Source organism: Lepisma saccharinum, chromosome 11, assembly GCF_977018435.1.
Source record: "Lepisma saccharinum chromosome 11, izLepSacc3.1, whole genome shotgun sequence".
Lineage (NCBI taxonomy): Eukaryota > Metazoa > Arthropoda > Insecta > Zygentoma > Lepismatidae > Lepisma > Lepisma saccharinum.
In genome coordinates, this window is record NC_139239.1 from 62,067,701 (window position 1) to 62,090,232 (window position 22,532).

The 22,532-nt window shown below is 40.7% G+C and overlaps 1 protein-coding gene across 1 annotated transcript in view; it reads left to right on the top strand.

Annotated features, from left to right (window-relative positions):
- Positions 1-726: 726 nt before the first annotated feature.
- Positions 727-22,532, top strand: part of LOC145995279 (caspase-1-like) — a 31,800-nt gene continuing 9,994 nt past the window's right edge. Inside the window, exons 1-3 of the mRNA XM_083131867.1 lie at positions 727-965; positions 18,911-19,248; positions 20,186-20,436. Of these exons, the coding sequence (XP_082987993.1) occupies positions 924-965; positions 18,911-19,248; positions 20,186-20,436 (631 nt within the window). The 5' untranslated portion in view covers positions 727-923. The remainder of the gene's footprint in view (positions 966-18,910; positions 19,249-20,185; positions 20,437-22,532) is intronic.

Consider the following 22,532-nt stretch of genomic DNA (forward strand, 5'->3'; position numbering starts at 1 on the left):
CTATATTTCGTCTAGTTGATAACGCCTGCACGATATTTTTTTCAATATGGCGATATATCGTCTGGACGATATATCTCCCAACACTAGTCGTGACACGCCGCACTCCCCAATGGTTTAGTGATAGCGCAGTTGCCATTGTAATCAAGAGGTCCCGGGTCCAAACCCTTGTAGACACACAGAGGTTCTGATCCGCAGTCCCGATCTGAACCTACAATTTAAAGTGCGATAAAAAATCGAAGGCCAAAAGAAAAAAAAATAGTTACAATATCTTAACGCAGAATTGAATAAGGTAAATTTTGATGTAACTTGTTTCTATTATAACCCATACTCGGGTATCCATAATTTTTAATCCGAAGACAAATTATGCAAGTATAACCAAACAATTTTGCTTCTTTTAAAAAAGAAATTGCCTATCTAAAAACTCCCATCGAGAGCGAAAAATTCTGCGTCTTTTTCTTTTCTAAGGCATTGAATATAGTGCCATTTTATACTTGAAGTTGTGACAGGTGGTATTACTGCTGTTCAACTTCTGCATTCCATTCTCCATACATGGCAATCAAGTTCATCTGCATTGATTTTTGTTTCATTCCTCGCAGACAACAACTGGTGAATTACGAGGAAGTAGGAGAAAAGGCAAGTAAAAAAAATCAACAGCGATCCGCGCTCCCTCTGTTGTCCGCGGAAGAAATGATGCAACACCTACTTGATGCGTCAGTGAGGAACAGGTTGCGAAGCGCGAAAGTTGGAAGCAAACCGTACTGTATCAAGTGTTTGATCTTGTCGCTTGTCTTTGCGTCCATTAGCCGATCACATCTGAGGTCGGATGTGAGATATCAAAAGTGTCTGATAAGAAGACACAATCGTTGTGATGTGCCTTCGAAGCTGTTCGTTCGCATTATCAGTTGTAGTGTGCACAAGACAGGATGGAAGACATCCGAATCAAGACTTCCTTTGAGGAAACTGAGGTGAGTTTATTCCATGAAACCTTTCTTTGCTGTACTGCATCGATTTTAAGTTTCTTCTCTCGTTCAAGCCTTGACCTACATAGTTTTTACCGCCATTAGCTATAGTGTCGGTATGGTAATGACGTATTTAAAAAACGCCATTTGCAAGTACTTGACAATTGCCGTCCTTATCTTTACAAGCAATTCATCCAAATGTATTTTGCAAAACAAAGGAGTGCCATCGTTGAGTGTAACGTGCTATTTCAATAACTGATGCCGTGTTAGTGTGGCGCCAGGAAGGTTCTGGAAACGAGTCATGCCGTCAGCATTCCTTTGTGTTTACCTTTATATCTAATCATCGTTCATTCTCATTGTCGCGATTAGTCTAAAGAGGTAGAAAAGTGACGTAATTTTTTTTTTAAATTAGCTGTCATGCACGGTGTCCATTGAGAGTTCTAGGCGGCAAGAAATTAGAAGTAAGCTTTTTGTCTTATATTAAGACATTAACTTTTAGGTGTCGATGTGGGGGCACTGCCAAAAATTATAAAGGCTGACTGATTCTTCTGACCGTTTAATATATATTAAATAGTTTATGAAATACTGATTGTTAGCAATGTTCAAGGATGCGGTTTGGTTCAGTCCGAAAAGTTGACAAAAAAATTTCGAGCCCATCTTGTGCACAAATAGGGTAATCACGACTCGACATACAGTTAAAAGATGGAACCGAAAGGCTGTGTCCCCGTCAGGTACCGAACCCGTAACCGCATGATACCATTGCATGATTACAAAGCGATAGTGTTAGATTGCGTAATGTAATGCGAGTCATCAGTGATCCAACTTTTGGAAAACATTTGTATGGGTCGGCTCAGAGATTTGTTGTATTAATTTATGCAACACGTAACACATGTCAAAGCCCTTGTCCTCCCTCACTTTCACAATAACGACATGACCACAGACCATGTAAATAATACAACGCTTGCAAGTATCAAATTATAAATTATTATAAACAGTAATTAAGTTATGGAAATTCTTTAAGTGTATAATAAAACTGTGTTTGTTCAACGGGGGGACTTTTTCTGAAATGTAATAACAATACGAGGTATATTATTGAGTGAGCTCGAGCCCTATAAACCCATATGAGTTAACACCACTGCGATTGATTACAGTTGCAGAGCTTTTACGATGCGGGGAAAAATCAAGATTTTCAGTATTGTTTCGATTTCAAACGAATCTGTTGTTAATAATAATTAAAAAAGTGGTTGCTTTTATAGCAATCAGTGTTAATTTTCATATTGGGTATCTCTGTGTGGCATTACTTATGGATTCATGGCGCTGAAAGAAAAATTTCCCTTATACCTTGCTTTCATGGTTCATCATTGTGCTTCTTATTCATTATTGAATTGAATTATTAACTTGCTATATGTACTTTACTATTAAGAGTGGTAGATATACTTACAGTGCTGCCATCTGTCCCTAACTTTGTTGATATTCTTGGGGAAACGGTGGTATAGAGTTCCGTGGTACACTTGAATTCCATGTGGATGATATCTAACAGGAAGGAATGCCCTCTCCATGAGAGCTCTTGGACCTCTACCTGAGGGTAGAAGCGATCGGAGGGTTTTGCTGATCACGTCACCTCTGCTGTGGCCGAGATTTAGAATGTGTGGAGCCTAATCTGCAAGCCCTCTATGCGTCTTTATGGCACGGTGCAATGTTCAAGGTGAAAAACATTACTTTTGTTTATACATGTTTTAGTTAGCTTTCGAAGAATAAATAGCTGTTGAAATGAATGTATTTGAAATATCTAATGAAATAGTCGGAAAAACAAGATGTGTAGGGTCTCCGAAATCATCCGCTGACTCACGCACGCAACCTGGGAGAGAGGAACGCGACGTTAAATCTACGAACGACCGACGAGCGAGAACATAACATTGACATTGCTCAGGTAAAAGCACTGACGCACCTGATCACGCGATTTTGATATGGGTTAGACGACCCGAAGTAGGCAAAAACATCTGAGTCGTCCTGCTCAAGGCCGTCGACTTCAGACTGAAGTGGCTGGCTACCAGCTGATAGGAAATGAAATGAGTGGACACATCTACCTCCAAAAACGAAGAGTCAGTTGAATGCTACAAGACTTCTGTACATCTTTCTTGCTTTACGCCACATTTAATATTCTTTATGCTAATCGCCACGATGAGGAAGAATGATGGTTGGGTGAGATTGCAGAACACTCCACAAAAGAGCTCCCGTGTGCTAGACCAGGAATCGACCACTAAGATGGTCGTGATATTTGGAACAAATCGTGTTTTTTTCTTTTACAGATAAAAATATAAATTGTGTTTTTCTTACTTTACAAACATATTAAGGTTTTGTAATAATAATCATCATCCAACCAGTTAACGGGGTGACGTGTGGTCAGCACAACGAACCACCAGTCGTTGTTGTAGGATTCTATGACCGGGTTACGCTACTCATTCTTAGCTCCCCAATTTCCTGACGATTGTGGGTGGCCACTGGTCCCATACGCAGGCCGAAATCTCTGGAGAAAAGTTGTTACCCTACAGGCTACAGCGTCCGGAAGCCCGTACGCTGACAGATAAAAGGGAGCGGGAATACAAATTTTCATGTTATTTAACGTATACAGCAACGTTCGGCGAGCAGTGCTTGAAGTGGGGATGTTTGGTCGAGCCTTGGAGCTATAGTCCATGCGGTCTTAAAACGATCGTTTAGCGGGCTTGCAGCAGACGACAATATGGGTGTGTGTCTGCGAGAACCAATCAGGTCCGCGAATGAGCGAGCCCGGTTGCCACAGCTAGCTCGCTGCACCCTTCTGGAAGGGTGAGTGACCTCTGCCTTTTGTAAGTGAGCGCGCTTGTGCTCAAAATATAATACGTGTTCGAGCTGGAAATGTTGATACCTGTGTTTGTTGTGGTGTTAGTGTTTGTGTTGGTTGTAGGAGGTTTACGTAGTGGAAGAAGTATACGGTCAGATGCGAGGGAATTCGTGGTGAATGTGTATACTTTTTTCAGTCAGAATTTGATGCGTGCAGAAAAAACGAACCATTTATTTCAGTAAGTTTGGTGATGGCCAGAGCGTGTGAAGCCACAGGTCTTTCGAAAACTTGCATTCGGCTCATTCTGAAAGAAAAGGAGGCTGCAGATGCCAGGGGGTCCCCTCTGAAAACTCCAGGTAAGAAGAGGAGAAGGAAAGCCACGAGGTCAAATATTGAAAATTTTGATAGAGATCTCTTGCGTAGAAGCATTTTAGATATGTACAATGACAAGTGCATTCCGAGCCTGCGTGATATGTACAACAAAGCAAAGGAGGTTATTTCGATTCAAGGTTCTATGTGGGCTTTCAGAAAAGTGATTAAGTCACTTGGATTTGTCTATTAAAAAAATGATTTGGGAAGAAAGTACTTGATAGAGAGAAACGATGTGGTTTCCAAACAAAGCGAGTATCTTCGGAAAATGAAAAGGTTTAGGGAGGCTAAACGATTTATCGTATTCCTTGACGAAACGTGTGTTAACGCAAACCACACCAAAGGCAAATTGTGGATGGAGAATGAAAGCTCAACACCTTTGAAAACACCACTAGGAAAGGGGCAGCGAATAATTGTTGTTCATGCGGGAAGTTCCAATGGGTTTATTTAGAATACTTTGTTGATATTTAAATCCAAATCAACAAAAGACTACCATGAAGAGATGGACGCCGATCGATTTAAAGAATGGTTCGAAAATCAACTATTACCCAACATTCCTCCACATTCCGTGATAGTTATGGATAACGCCTCATATCATTCCAAGATTATTAACAAAGCTCCAACCTCAAATTCAAAAAAGGGTGAAATGCAAGCCTGGTTACAAGTCAAAAATATTTATTTCGAGTTAGATATGGTAAAACCAAAATTATATGAATTGATCAAACAACACAAAGATAGATTTCGGCAATATGACATTGGGCCCGTTCCGAAAGTCGCACGAGTTTAACGCGTTAAACGAGTTATGGTAACTGGCCGTTCCATAAGTGCTTCCGTGCGTTTCGTGAGGTTCATTATGCTGTCCCAAAAGTCGCATTCCGTGCGTCTCGTGCAAGAACGAGATTCACCAAACGCACGAGCCCGGAGGTTGGTTTGTTCGGTTAGAATCGTCTGCTGCCTGCAGACCCCGCGGGTGCAAATGGCTTCAAGCTGCACTAGTTCGGGAATTGTATTATAATTTTAACAGAGAGCGTTATGAAGCAACATGCACAAGATGAGTGTGCCTCAACTGTTCTTACAATGTGATTAAAATTAGTAACAGTATCCGCAGTAGAGTTTATTTCTGTCAGAAGGAAATGCCTTCCGCTGGACGCCATGCGGATTTTTTTTTATAAACAAAACGCTGCGCCTGCGCTTTCGTCTAGAGCGTCCCATAAGTCTCTAAAATAACTGGTTTCACCAGATTCACGAGCCCAGTTACTTTCGTTGGATTCGTTCGTTTCGTTATGACTTTCGGAACGCACCCATTGATTCTTTGGCAGAAAAAGCAGGCCGTACTGTTGCTAGGCTCCCACCATATATGTGCGAATTAAATCCAATAGAACTTATCTGGAGGCAAGTAAAAGGTTATGTGGCAAAATACAATATGTCGGATGTTGAAAAAATATTTCGGGAGGCAGTTGACAGCGTGACAACGGAAAACTGGAGAAAAGCATGCGACCATGTGTGCGGAAAAGAGAACTTTTACCGTGAAAAGGACTCGGTGCTCGACCAAGTTATAGAGAACTTTTATCATTTCTCTATCATCTGGAAGTGAATCTGACTCCGATGGCGAGACCCTGGATGACAGAGAATCTGACGAGAATGAGGGTGGACTTGAAGGAATCCAAACTTTGGATGAAACGTAAGGTACGTGTGTATTAAATTAATTTCCCTTTTTTGCTAAATTATGTCGTTACATGTTTTTGGCTTAATGCATTAGAATTTTCATTTGTTTCACTTACTTGTTCTTCGTCTTTTAAAACAATATATTTCTTGACTTCAGTGTACTGGAATTTCATAGCGATGTGCGTATTCTTTCATTCACTGAAGCTACCTCTTCCTCTTCGCTACCTCGGCCTGTTTGTTCGGCTGAGGAGCAGACGACACGAGAGTCGGCAACAGTGTGCGAGCGACGTCTGCTGTTAGCCTGCGAAACGCTCTTTCTAAGGCCTCCTACACTATAGCTGAGGTGATGGTTTAACATGGTGACAATGAGACAGGTGGTGTAATACCTGTAAGGGTGGCAGCGATTGGGTCCCAAAACTGGGAGGCCAGGTGCCAAAACTAGGGGGGCAAAGACAATATATTTCCCTTTGTAGATAAGATTTAGCATAGTGCGGGGGCAAAAGTGGCGAAAATTGGGGGCATCTGCCCCTAATCGCCGCCAATGACGTAAATTAGAGCATCACTTTTATATTTCTGCCAGGACAAGTTAATGTGACGAAAGTAGATACGAGATGTTTTCTGCGCGTCACAACACGTGTGCACCAATGCCCTTTTATCTTATCTGCAACGGGTTTAGCGGAAAGTTGCAACATCCTGTCTGATTTCGGTGTCTTTCTTGAAAGCTTACAATGGTCAAATTCCTTTACCCACGTAAGCTCTACTGGAGGAATGGCTAAATATAGTCGGCAGCAAAGATAATAACTTTTGAATTGAGGATCGTAATTTCAGATTCAGTGGGCAATGACAATATTAAGAAGCATTTTGGAATGTTGTACCTGCTTTTATTCTTTGATGAAAAATGCAAGAATTGCTGTGACCTTGTATGTGGTATGCAGGGCCTTATGCCCCCTCTCTCTCGAACTATGAAATATTTTAATGTGAACCTACAAAAACCTTCATTAGTCCTTGCATAAATGAATGGGTTGTTTGAATCCTGTCTCAACTTTTTTTCGACCTGCAGTCGTGATGCGAAAATGTCCCGTTTTATTTGGTAAACTCACATTCAGGGCTCGAAGTGGAAATTTTCACGAAACTGAACGGTTTACTTCCGTTAACATGCTGGTGTGCTTCTTTGTCCCCGATTACGTCAGTGACGAGAGGAAACGAGAAGGTTCCAGACATTCACGAACGGGGACGCAGTTTCCGTCCACTCCGGTTCATTTCGACCCATGCTCACATTCACACATGTTCTTCATTATGAGTCAACACAACCCACAACCTGACCAACTCCGATTTTCATGAAATTTGGGGAGTTGAAACTACGCATGGAACTTAGTGACTATGAAAATTTTGAGTCTCGTGCGTCTTGTAACTGTTAAATTATTCAAGGTCAAAGTTCGCACAAATTGCCCTTTTTGAGCAAGCTTAGCTATACTAAATGTTCTGTAACTCCGCCCCACTTTCGCCTAGGAAGCTCAAATAAAGCTTATTATACAGAGAATTAAACAAGTTTTCCAGTGATATATAACAAGCCTACCTTTGGATAAAAATATAATTTTGTCACGTGCCCTTGACATTTGACCTTGAATATCTCAAAACATGTCATCACCAAAAATCGTGAAAAAAATATATTTGGTCACTCATGCCATACTCTAAAACATATCAAAGAATCATTCTGGGACTGCAATGGGATCAGAAAATACAAAATAATATGTGTAACTATGTGACTGATAAAAGCCCCATTACATGAACTATGAACACCCCCTACAAAATGTAGAACCAGTTCCAATTAGCCTTACTTACTGTGCATAAAGTGGACTTAAAACACCAACTCAATCAATCAATAAATTGGAAAGGAACATCATTTTCTTCTGTAGCCCCTAACAGTCTACGGATATAGACTCGCGAAATCCACGGCCATCATTCGGGGAACTAAATGCAGAATGAACTCGCTAACTTAGTGGCTGATACACCAAGAACAATGTTATTAGTCTTTAGATTTGTAAATTTGCTGGAAAAAGATTGAGAAGTAGATAAAACCCTTTTCCGTGGTTTTAGATATAAAGTGCTGGAACCGATATCTCTTAGTTAAAGGCGACCGCGTTAAGCACTATTCTATAGGGCGGGCCCGAGTCTTCTGTGGCATCTGATTGTTCACTTGGGAAATGATGACGATAAGAAATTATATGCACACGTCTAATTTCTTAAAATTAATCTTGTTTGTGTGTGGAAAACTGAATATATGATGGCACTGGATAAAACAAAGTTCCCACACGCTCAAATGATTACGCTCTTGTTTTTGGTTCGGCAGGTTCAACAAGGGGTCCCGGGTTCGATTACCGATGGAGGCACATAGTGGTTCGGATCCCACTTTAAACTGTATGTCCAGTCCCGATTAGCCTTACTGTACCTAAAGTGGACTTAAATCACCAGTTCAATCAATCAATCAATCGAAAGATTGAAGGTTCGATCCCTGGTGGTCAGGCAGGTAGCCAGAATTTGATTTCGGAAGGAGCTGGTCCCTTATCGGCAGTCGCCATCTAAAGGCGAAAAGGTTGGGGGGAGGGGTAAATGCGCTGAAGATGAATTTCTCGGTATATTGCAACTTACCATATACAAGATGTTTAATTCTGTTAATGAAGTAAATTTAATTACTACTACACATAATTTCAATCAGATATTTGTAGGATTTCGGGAAAGGACTGCAGCCCCCGAGCCCCTTCCCTGAGTACGTGCCTGCTTGTATTAGTTCCAAAATTTCTGTGCTGTCCCAATATCGTGAGGACAGTTTGGGAAATACTTGAAAGCGATATGGAAGCAAATTCTGCTCTCGAAACTAGATGGGACTCGATGTGATGACCACAAGCAACCGAATGAAAGAACTCTTCGCATGCCTTGTCCCTCAATATTAATTTTACTGAGTAATTGTAAGTTCTTCTCGGCCGTCTCGATGACGCAGCGGTAGCGTCCCCGCCTTGTAATCAAGGGGTCCCGATTTCGATACCCGGTGGATACATAGTGCTTCGGATCCCACTTTAAACTGTAGGTCCAGTCCCGATTAGCATTACTGTGCATAAAGTGGACTTAAAACACGAACTCGATAATTGTAAGGTTTTAGAAGACCTAAACATGGCTTTTTATGCATCGTACAATTTTGCTTCATTTTACCCTACTTTTACAGTTTTTCTTCCTAAGAATTCCACTGAGTATATAACACGCTATGAAACCAGAGGTTCAAGGTACGGACCTTGGACAGGTATGGTTCATGTCTGTCTCTCGCCATTCATTCGGCTCATCATTCATCCTCATCGTCGCATTTAATCCAAGAGGTAGAAAAGCGGCGTAATGTAAAAATATCTAGATGATTCATTTCATTTATTTTACTTCGTTTTTCTGATTCTTTTTGGCTAATCGTGTAGATGAAGATGACAATGAGTTATGTGAAATTGATGAGAGGACCATCATAAAGAACACACACGCCCAGTCTGAGATTCCATCCCAGGACCCCTTGTATCGTAGTGCACCTTGTTAACCACTGCACAACAAATAGAAACAGAAAATGCTTGTTAAGTAATTTTCTTCTCCATAACTCATGATTATATCATATAACTATTATTCGCTGTATGACTAGGGATTAATTATATTTGTATGTCTAGCCACCTAAGCAGCAGCAGCTTCCACATTTGCAGGTGGAGGCAAAATGAAGAAAAATCACAGAAAGTCAGAAAGATATACAAATTTTGAAACATAATACTTATAGAGCATGCAGACGGCTGTAAAAATAATTGCTACATACTTAGTTTTCTTCCTTAATTGAAACGTGGTTTATTCTTTATTATACATGAGATAAAGCACCCTGGAGTCGAACCCAGAATTTTGTGTGGTAGTCAGACTCTGTTTTAGAACGTCAATATGTTGGACATTTGGTCGATCAGTCAATCCTGATCCATTGTGTCCAGAGGAAGACAATTTGGCAGCTTCTCATTCGACATTTCACTCGCGATGTAGGAAAACGAGATCACAAACACTTCGTGATTCTATCTATTCGCGTATACAGAAGTTAACCACCGCTCGTACCACAAACCCTACTTCAAACTATCTGACAGACATAAATTGTCCATCAAATGACCAGATGAACCGACCTCTTCGATGTTTCTCCGAATTTTTATAAAGTGGCCTTTCCCTCCTTTGCAGAGAAGGTCATTAGCAGGAGGGTTGAGTGCATGTGAAAAGAACCGTTATGTCATTCATTCCCGCGCCGTAAAAGGGACAAGCAATAGAATTCTGTTCTTGGAATTTGAAACGCATGCACCATAAAATAATTAACCCAGAAAGTTCTAGCCACCCGCAGCTAAATCTGCCTGTTTTTGTCATCCTTTCGGCGCCCATGGAGCCAGTGCAAGGCCAGATGAAGAGAAAGTGCGGGTTTTGGGGGGTTTCTGGATCTGGTGTGCAGCAGGGAGGAAAAGTGTATTTCCTAAAGGTCTCAATCTTCCCTGACCAGGGCGGACCATAAAACCATTAACTGCATCCTCTGCCAATCCATCTGTTTGTGTTCAACAAGCAAGAAACAGGGAAATAAGAATGAAATGCCTTGCTTGGGTTCGTGCTACTGAAAATTGAAGAAGGTTTCAAAACTGCAAGCCAAATTTACTGAAGATTATTTTGCAATATTTGTTATCAAAGTAAAATTTCCAGCAAATACAGAACAGTTTCCCGGGCCCAGTGCTCCACCGTGCCTCCCCCCCTTAACGACGTCCCTGTCTTCAAGTGATTGTTTTTTAGCTTCTGGAATAAACACTGTTAATTTCAAGAAATGTCATACATTTATAGGACAGAAAATATCAATGTGCAATGTGGTTCCACTGAGAGTGACTGACGTCCAGTTAACATCGATTTGACCTATTTCAGAACCCCACAAACACTTGCGCTTGAACTTCCGCTTTCTCTCCCCCTCCCTCCCTCTTCAGTTCGTGAGTCATGCACGGATCATAACCATAGCTCTGTATACAAATCAATATCGTTTCAAAATTACGTCCCGTAAGTCGAAATGTTTGCGTATTTTTTTCCCTGCAAAACTTAACACGAAAGGTTATCTATCGTGGGGTAAGAAAACAAAGATTTAAGGAGGTGCCACTCTCACAATAATCGGATTAATATAGCCAGGAATATTTATTAATTGTAACACTATCCATTTGCCGTCCTCCTTGGCGGAGTAGAGACGCTACCAGGTTCGAACCCTGGTCAAGGCACAACTGTAGAGTCGTGTTTGTCCCAACACCACTTCATTAGTTCATCAATCGTTCTCATCGTCTTGATTAACACAAGAGGTAGATAAGACGCGGAAAATAGAAATGACGCACATTTGTGAAGGTTGGAATTATCTAAAACGTAGTAACATTTTATGTTGTATAGTTCGCTTACATTTGCTTTCAGGGGTGTCCAGAGGACAATGATGATGACGCACACTGCGTTATAGGAATTGGGGGTAATGGAACTTTGATTAAAAAATAACAAACAATATACATTTGAATCACAATATGTTAACCACAAGATATGATAATTTTTTTTATTTACTCATTCTTTCCCATTTCTTGGTGCTTCACGGAGCACAATTTGGGAACCACTCACTTAGAAAATTAATTTTCCAATTAACTCTGAATGTTATTGAACTAGGCAAATGCCATAGATTAGGACAAAAACGAGAAATTGATTCTAAAGTACATGAAAGTATGTGTAACTATCTTATCTTGATCCATATCCTTGTTGCTGCATATTTTCCTTTTTAGATATGTGCCCGAATCAGGGAAAAATGCGCCCGGGAAAAATGCGCTCTCGCAATAAAAGTGGGAAAAATGCGCCCTCCGAAGAGTAACCACATTAGAAAGTGGGAAAAATGCGCCCAGCACACATGACCTTCACCAACTAATCCATTGAAGGGTTGGAATTCCCGGTTATCTAACTGTGTTCATTTGTTTTCTTCTATCGCAATGATCCCCCGCGAGGACGTTGAAGATAGGTGGCTCCATATCCATAGTACGGCGCCAGCAGGAGAGAAACTGACAGCGTTTCTTGACTACTTTGCACAACAATGGCTGCAAAATCCAAATCTACCAGTTGATGTGTGGAACTGGAGATGCAAAGCACCGCACGAACAATGCTGTCGAAGGGTGGAACAATAAGCTGCAGGAGAAAGTTCGACTTCATCCCAACTTCTACACCCTTCTGAAGACGCTGAAGAAGGAAGCGGAATACAGCGGATATAAATATGACAGGGCTAGAATCGGTTTGGAAGGAACGAAGAGGATGAACAGATTAGCAAACTTTTACACACTTACAAAACAAGCACACCCAAGGACCTTACGAAGTGCCTCAGAAGTCTGGCGTACATCCAAAAAATAGAGCAAAAGATCGTCAACGGAGGTCACAAGAAATGGAAATACAAATGTAAATAAAAACTTCAATCAAATAAAATAAAAGTTACAAAAGTGAAATAAAAAAACAATATGACAAAGGACATCATCATCTCCAGCTTCTAAACACGCCAGAAAAGATAATATTTTTACTGTACTTTTTAAAAATATATCTTTCCTGACAGTCCCAATCCAGTGTTAAGTGTGAGGGGAAGCCGCGTAAAGGTTGTTTTAATTAACATATTATCATATTGGTGAAGGTCGTGTGTGCTGGGCGCATTTTTCCCACTTTTCATTGTGGTTACTCTGGGGAGGGCGCATTTTTCCCACTTTTATTGCGAGAGCGCACTTTTCCCGGGCGCATTTTTCCCGACACCATGTGCCCATGATAGCTGATAATGGAAAGTACACACATTCAACGTCACTGCATGACCTGATCGGGAAATTTAGAATTTTTTCAGGCCCGAACGTGTAATATTTCCTTCTCAACTCCATCCCGACCAAAACTTTCCGTCCCGCACACCCCTCCCAGTCAACACACTAACGTTGCCACAACGTTGTATGAATGTTGTATTTATGATGAATGTTGTATGAAGGGGAACAACGTTGTATGCTTGTTGTAGCCTATTTATGATGAATGTTGTATGTAGGGGAACAACGTTGTGATAACGTTACAAAAAACATTCCACTGAATATGCTTTAGTTTGGATGATCACCACCATGAGCGCCACAAGCGTCATATCGGAGTGTTTTGTTTAATCTGAATTTGTGTGTGCACTGACCACCAAACCTTATATTTCCTACAGCGTACACTAGATGGCAGTGCGACTCAAATGCAAAACAAACAAAACTTTTAGTAACACTAATAAGGGTACTTTCGATTGTAATTAGTGAAAAAATGTGTTTTATTATCCTTCGAAAGATGTGTGAATATTGAAGTTGTAAGGAAGATCAGAAAATGAAATGTGTTGAATACAAGAGAAACTCCCATGATAAATATTTTTATTCCAGACTATATAATCAGGAGTAAAGTACTTCAGAAAGGATCATGGCATCCGGGGAGGCCCAATCCCTGAGAATCAAGGTGGAAACCTAACGGTGACAACTGAAGCCCTGATTGTATAGGTAATCGTAAGTCGGTCTCTCTTGTGTCACGCATCGTGGGCCAATTATTCCAGGTGGAAGCCGTAAGTCTGGAACGGACAAACGGTACCAATTGTGCCTATACGGTGGTTAGGTGATTGCGAGGAACCTTTTTGGTTGAACACGTTGAGTGGAGCAGACATACGACTTGCAATATTTTTGAAACTGTTTTCCCTTACTACCTTCATCCTTCCTCTTCTTTGTCTTGGGCTCTACAATTAGTTTGGAATTTGGATTCGCTTCTTTGGATTGAGTTGTCAGTTGGTTTGAGTTTGTGCCTCTTTTCCCATAGGATTTGCGTTTGTTCTATTGGATCATATAAACAACTCACGGTTGTGGTCTTCTGATATGCATCATGGTCTTCCTGCAACGCTGCTACGCCAGCGAGAAGGGGTGAAAACCTTCACCGGAGGTACTAAACGGACTGACGGTCCAAACTCCGAGACGATGCTCGATTCACGAAGTACCAATGATCCAATGCAAACGTCCAGCTATTCCACAAAACACCGACGTCGCAATTCCTATGAAGGATTACCTCTACCTCAACGTCAACGATCTAGATCACCAATTAAACGAGATACAGGAAATACAGCTCATGCAACCCAACTAAAATCCAAACAACAGGATAATAGCTTATACAACTTCCTGCTCACCAATTACGACACCAAATTCAACACAGCAAAACATGTGTTCCAACAAACATCTAAGTATGTACCAAGGGCACAAATTGCACAAATACTGTTCACCCGTAATGGCATCATATTGAAATCACCAGATCCAGACTTTGCAAAACTAATTAGAAACAAAGCTTCTTTTGAAATTTATGGAGCCAAAGCAAACATCCAAACACTGAATGCTTCCACTCAAAAACAACCACCACCACCACATAAATCCCCACTACTATCAGTAGTCATCAGGGGTGTAGAACCTGTCTTAACAGACGAGGAGATCTTTCAGGAACTGGAATGCGAAGGTGTACAAATCCGCAAATGTATCCGTATTCGCAATAACAACGGACCCACATACATGGTGCGGGTCCTAACAGACTCACAAAATGCTGTAGACACACTACTACACAGTGGAGCATACATATACAGACGCAGGTACAAAGTTGAACCATCCCGTTCTCAACAACCTCTTCCATTGCGGTGCGAAAAATGCCAACAATATAACAAGCACACTACCGCTGCATGTCCAAACCGAGATAAATGCGGATACTGTTCAGGACCCCATTCAACCAAAGAATGTCAAAACCAAACTGCTCCACCAAAATGTGTCACATGTACGGAAAACCATCCTACATACAGCTACAAATGCAAAGCCAAGCCAGAAGCAATACCTGAACACCCCGACCTAACAGTCCCCCTGCGCACCAATGACACTGCTACGGAACCTGACAACTCACTACGACATCCTGTAACAGTGGAAGATCTAATACGTTTCTTCACACTGACTCTCCAAAATGTGCACCCATTTTTAAGAACGCACATATTAACCCAAGTAACGGCATCGGCAAAAACCATTTTCAACTTGCAACTCCATGCAACATACTCTGGTCCTCACGTGCATTTCCACATATCCCACTTGGAAACTGCGGTTTAAGGTTTTGAATATGGCAGTACGGAATATGTATAATTTTCTATTTTTAAATATCCGATCCGTTTCTAAACGAAAAGCTTTATTGCAACACCTGCTCTTGGAAGAATCTGTTCACTGCTTTGCGCTAAACGAAACCTATCTTGCTCCAAAAATGATCTGTCATATTCCACCATACAACATCTTACGCCACGATGGCCCGCCGGGCTTAAGAGTAAACGGCGGCACAGCAATTGGAGTAGATAGAAAATTACCATATCGAACAGTTACCTTCCCACCACACTTCCACTTGCCAGAACATACTGCTAGTACAATCTACTTTCCATCCCGGGTCGTTACATTTGCTACCATCTATGTAAGACCAGGGGAGACTATTCCATACCAATTCTTTCAACATATCCAAACCCTTAGCAAACATTATATCATAGCAGCGGACATCAATTATCATAGCCGAACCATGCAAGACAAAACAAACTTTTTACAATTTCTGGACCAAAACACTACAGCAGAATTCCATGTACTGCCCAGAGCCACACGTCCCATAAGTAACACTACCCCTGACGTTGTTATAACATCAACATCTCTAAGTGCCTGCTTGAACATATCTGTGCTGGATTCCATCGGCAGTGACCATGACCCAGTGAAAATTACCTTAAATCTTGGTAACCGCAATACGAGCAGTACAATACAACCTCGAAAAATCTGGTGTTACAACAAAGCGAACTGGGAGGCATATAGTGAAAAGCTACAGAATGCTTTTTCTCACCCGCATCCAGAACCAAACAATTCAGAGGAACTCGATACGGCGGTGGAACATCTTACTGCTCAGATTACCAGTGCGGCAACCACTAACATACCTACGACCACTCTCAATAGTTACAAACCAAAGCTACCTCCGCAATATCTTCACCTAATCACAGCATCACGACGAGCATACAGGGACTATCTCCAGACCAGAAATCCTGAATCCCTTAACTTACACCGTCAATGGCTGCGTACAGTTCATAACTATATAAAAGCTTATAAACAACGTCGATGGATTGAAACGTGCAACCAATTGAGTGACGAAAGCCATCCCACAAAATACTGGAAACGTTTCAAGATGCTCACTGGACAATCCAGTAGTACTCCTTATCCGATAACAATCAAGGACGCAGCTCTAAACACAGACACTGAAAAAGCTTATGCCTTCGCAAATGCCTTGCAAGACACTTTCACTCCGACACCGCAACTAGCTCCAAATCTCCGCCTCCAGACCAAAATTGACAGAGTCACCAACCCCAATAACAGGCAACTGCAACCCAGCAATACGCACGATATTGATCCTAATAATGCTCTAACGGTTCCTATTACAACAGACGATATTATCAATACTGTGCGTAGGAAGAGAAACACCGCTCCCGGCTTGGACAATATCACATATGTATTGATCAAACAGGCCCCGCTTGCATTGCTGTCCTTTCTGGCCATTATCTACAATTTTATCCTCCGCACAGGACACTACCCGACAGACTGGAAGATTTCGAAAGTTCTAATGTTTCCAAAGCCACACAAAGATAGTACCAACCCCACAAACTATCGACCTATTCAGCTCACATCAACATTTAGCAAAATATTCGAACGCATCATTGTTCGACGCATGCACATGCACTTACAAGCACACAGTTTACTTCCGTCGCACCAAGCAGGCTTTAGACCTCAACACAGTGTCCTTGATAATTTGTTAAAACTAACGACTCGCATCACAAATCACTTCAACACTTCCAAACCATCCTGTCTAGTACTATTCGACCTGGAGAAAGCATTTGACAAAGTATGGCATACTGGACTCATTTACAAGCTCCATAAATTCCAACTACCGCTTTGCTATGTCAGATTAGTACACAGCTTTCTAACAAATAGGGTCGCTTATGTCACTGTAAATGGAGCGATGTCATACCCCATTTTCCCTTACTCTGGCGTTCCACAGGGTGCTGCTTTATCACCATTACTGTACATACTATACGTTGCCGATATGCCAAAACCCCCACAAGTTTCTATCTACCAATTCGCTGACGACACCGCATTTCTCGCCTGTTGTTCAACCATCCAAGCTATAAACAAAACTCTCCAACCAGCTATAAACTCCTTCCAAAGATGGTGTGACACATGGCGTCTCACAATAAATGCTCTCAAAACACAAGCATTGGTGTTTCTACAGACAGGCTGTCGCTCGAAGATCCAAAGGAACCCAACATTATTAAACATCAAAATACGGGGAACGCCAATTCTGCCTGCCACCACTGCAAAATACCTAGGAGTCATATTTGACTCCAAGCTAACATGGAAACCTCAATTGCTCAACATCGTCCAAAAAGCTACAAATCGTCTGAGCTTGCTCAAACGGCTAATTGGAACATCCTGGGGACTCAACTCCCAGGTTGTCCTACATACCTACAAGGCTTTCCTTCGACCAGCAATAATTTACGGCCACACTGCATGGATATCAGCGCCAGACTCATTCTATCACAAACTACAAGTTCTGGAAAGACATGCTCTTCGTTTGGCCTTCAGAGTAGTCCTACCAAGTCCTACACGACTACTGTACGAGCGAATAACCTTCCCGGAAATCACAACCCACATCGAAGCCATCCGTCACAAATATATAACTGGTCGAATGAACTCGCACCATCCACAACTTCTCAGCACAATGTACGAAGATGCTCTACACGACTGCCTTCCCACTTACCACTGCACACCATTACAGCATCTCTTAACCATGTATACCTTCCTGATAGATCCACAGCATCCTGATTATCAGCTGTATATAATCCATCATCCTCCGGAACTACGGCACGTGATATATCCAACACATGCCGCACCATAGCAAATTATTACTTTCCTAAGCAGTGATTTTCCCACTACTGAATAAATAACATCTAAGTGAACTACCCCCAGAATAAGTAAATCTATACCACTTCAATACTGAAAACACACTTAGACCATCACCTTGCAAGAGAAAACATTTATGAAAACAATTCACTTACCAAAGAGAAGGTGTAGCCTTCTAAATGGAAAACGAGGACAAAAAAAAAAAAAAAAAAAAAAAAAAAAAAAAAAAACTTCAGAAAGAAACTGATTACCAGCTGTAGTTAGAGATTTGTTAATTCATCACAATCTCCAGACTAACAATTGCCTATTGTGGTGGATCAGGAAATTTTTTTATAATATGTAAAGAGAAACTGTGACGCACATGTAATATACAAAAATGGCTTGGCAAGAGTGCTAATAGCTTACCATGCGAAATAACCATATTTGAAATATGCATTGTTATATTCATAAATTACACACAGGCAGCAAGGTAATGTTGCAAAAAAGTTGTGGCAACGTTAACCCCTGACATACCTAACGTTGCTACATAATGTTCAGTATATGTTATGACAACGTTGTCAACCAATGTTGTCAACGTTGAAAAAAATGACCCTTAAACGTTGACACAACATTGTATCAACATACATTCAACGTTGTAACAACGTTAGGTATGTTAGGGGCTAATGTTGCCACAACGTTGTGGTAACATTACCTTGTTGACTGGGCTGGTTACCCCAGTCAACATGATTCTTGTGTATCATAACCTTCCCAATGGCGCAGTGGTAGCATCCTGGGTTCGATTCCCGGTGGAGGCACATCCCACATAAAACTGTAGGTCCAGTCCCGATTAGCCTTACTGTGCATAATGAACTTTTCCAGATATCTCAGGGGCGCTCTTGGGCAGAGTATTAATGCACAGTTTTTCTGAGTGACATTAGTAAGTTCATAGAACAGATTTGCTTTAAATTTGCAGAAAATGCAGTTCGCATGTCATGAGGTGCCAAACAGCCAGAGTTAATAGCTATTATATCATGGTCTATTTAACATTTTTTCAGGTTCAGATCGAGGAAGAAAATGGATTGGATGATAGAACTGAGGAACTTGCCAACAACGGAAACAATGAGGACATTGACGATGGGGCGGCCAATTCAAACTGCACAGAGAATCCTGTACCGAAAAGACAGCATTTGGGTCCAGAGAGTTCCAATGGAAGTACAAATGCAAATGGTCAGTGCCCACCGCACAGAAGATGCTACGACGTAGTTAACGCTCTAGGAAGTCTTCCTCCGGGAAATGCTCAACATGTGGGTAATGACCAAAATGAAAATCGTTATCCTCAGTATGAAGCCAAAGATGCCTTCGATGCCAATCCAACAGAAAGTAATACCAACGGGTATGTACAATCAATGAATCTGGTAGTGCTATGCAGTTTGCAAATTATTATTATTATCATTATTGTTTTCTTTAGGTAGGGGGCATCATTCATTGCTGGATGCAACTCTCTACATGGGAAATGCATATATTTACCTGAAAATCCTCTCCCCCATCGAAAGGAGATCTATATCCATTATTATTATTATTATTATTATTATTATTATTATTATTATTATTATTATTATTATATAGTCATTATCAAGAGGAGTTCATAACTCTTGTCTTCTTGAACACAAGTCTGATGCTACACACAAAACTCGAAATGCATCAGATTAAGCCTGATGCACTTTTGGCACAACAATTGACACAGTTAAATGTGTGATTTTTGTTTCTTTGAAATGATAGTGTCCGATCTTTTGAACTGATATATTTTAACTACATCACAGGGATTAGCAGCGGATAAGCCCTTTTATGCATTTCTGTGTGTATTTTTATGCACCAAAGATGCATGCATCATAAGCAATTTAGTGTGCTACCAGAGTGACCATACACTGGAATGAATGAGTGCAAGCATAGTTGATATAATTCAATTCCCAATATCAGAAAACTTTGATATTTGATATTTGGATGGGAGAGTGGGGGATGCTTAGAAAATTTGAACAAAGCATCCTCAACAAGGAAACTTATTAGGTAGCTACAATATGCATCAGAGTTGTTGAACAATTTTCTACACTTTGTTTTCTCAAATCGAGCAAAAGTTGTGCCATTAAACAATATAATGTAAAATTTTATCTTCAGGCAGATTTCTAAGGTGTTTTATATCACCAAATGGACCATATTTGTTGTTATGAAAATTAATACATGCTAAACCATGATAATTATAATCTATTTTATGTCCACTACACACTCACTGGCTTAAATATAAATACATACTGAAACGATATGTGTGATTGCAGAGAGGCATCACCTGTGAAGATTGCCAAGATGCCGGTGGCCAAAGATGCGGAGGAATACAAGATGGACCACCCAAAAAGAGGCCAGGCAGTTATTTTCAACCACGTCACCTTCGATTCTCGAAATTTACACCCCAGAGATGGTTCCGAGATAGATTGCCAAAGACTAGAGGCCACACTCGGCCGACTAAAATACAAAGTGACCAGGCACAATGATCTTGAACTCGGAGATATAAAGAGAGTACTTAGTGAAGGTACACACATGTTATGTTAACAGTGTTAAACAATATCATTTTCTTCAGCAGAGTTGAGAACTTATGTAACATAAGTGATCCATTACTGTTGCGGTAATTGCATTTCCGCTGAATGAACAAAGGAAATGTAACGTAATATATGTGATGTGGCATGTAAGAAATACTATTGGTTGTTTCAAATTCAAATTCAAATTTTCTTTATTAGAGGGCGAGGTTCAGCCTGTGGCTGTTCTCCCACCTAACCCTGTTTGACATTTACCTGGTGTACATAAACAAAACCATAAAAAAGATAAGAAAATACAATAAAAAGAAAAAAAATGGTTACAAGGAAGAACAAAGGCGAGATTTTAAAAAATCAAGACAACACATAAAAAAGAAAGAGAAAAAAAAACACATTCACGCACACACACACACACATACTAAAAATATCTGAGCAGGACATTCACGCACGGATGTTGAGATTGATGTACATGATTATGCTAGTTTTGTGAGGTACGATAGAACAACGCATACGTAAATATTACAATATAGTTGAAGGTTTGTCAAGGATTGTATTGGATTGGCTAGGCTCGTATGTAGTCTAAACTGTATTGTGTAGTGTTACTCGTGGGAACTTGAACAGAGATATTGCTCATCTAACAGAAAATTCTTTAGTTTATTCTTAAATTTGTTAGGACTGGGGAGGGAGGTAATGGATGGTGGAAGTTCATTCCATGTTTTTGCCGCTGAAAGTGTAAAAGACGATTTGAAAATTTCCAGCGAGTGTTTAAAGAGTTCAAGTTTCACTGTTCCTCTTGTTTTGTAGTTGTGTATTTCCCTTCTGGTTTTTAGTTTCTCGAATAAATTTTCGGGGATTTTTTTATGCAAAAGATTCTGTGTAAAGCAGCTGAAGTCTGCGACGTCTGTTCATGTTTAGCATTTTGTTCTCGTTCAGGGTTGGAAGAATATGATCGATTTTTTTAATGTTATAAACGAAGCGTAAACACGAATTTTGAACTTTTTGAATTTTGACTTTATTTCGAACAGACAAGTTTGCACCGTATACTATATCACAGTAGTCTAGAAGAGGGAGAATCAGTGTTTGCACAAGTTTCATTTTAATATCTGTTTTTAAGTATTCATTAAATTTATAGAGGGATCTTAGTGCTGCGTAGGCTTTCTTAGTTTGCTCTTGAACATGAAGGTCCCAGTTCAAGCGTTCGTCTAACATAACTCCTAAATTCTTTATACTTTTTGAATGTGGAATTTCGGATGTCTCTATTGTGACGCGTGGATTATTCGGGTTTATCATTGCGAGGCTATTCTTGGAACCGATGATGGTGAAAACAGATTTTTGTGGATTTATTTTCAGACCATTTGCATTACACCAGGTATTGATGGCTGCCAAATCTTTGTTAAGTAATGCTATTGCATAATCTGGTGATTTTGGTGGAAATGGGATTTGAATTTGGGTGTCATCTGCATAAAAGTGTACGGTACTATGCTCTATGTTGGTTTCTAAATCTGCTGTGAAGATTGTATATAGGAGGGGAGCTAGAATTGATCCTTGCGGAATGCCAGTTTCTAGCGGAAGCGTGTTAGAGAGAGAGGGCGTGGCAGTTTTTAGAAACACGTTCTGTTGCCTGTTTGTCAAGTACGATCTGAACCATTTGAGTGCGGGGTGTGAAAAATTATAATATTTCAACTTGCTTAAGAGTAGGTCGTGATGAACCTTGTCAAAAGCCTTTGTCAGATCCAGTGAAACCAGAGCAACTGTCATACTCTTGTCCATTGAGCGAAATATATCATCGGTGACTTTTAGCAACGCCATCGTCGTGCCGTGACCAGGGCGGAAGCCCGATTGGCATTTCGGAAGGAGATTGAGGCTGTTCACATGATTTCTAACTTGAATGTAAACAATTTTTTCGGTGATCTTGGAAAGGATGGGTAGTAGGCTTATAGGACGAAGATCGTTTAAGGACGATATTACTTTTTTCTTAGGTAAAGGGATCACGCGCGCTGTTTTCCAGCTGATTGGAAATTGTCCAGTCCGAAAGGAGAAATTTATTGTATGTGTCAGGTGACTTAAGATAAACGGAAGTGATAGTTTGAGCATT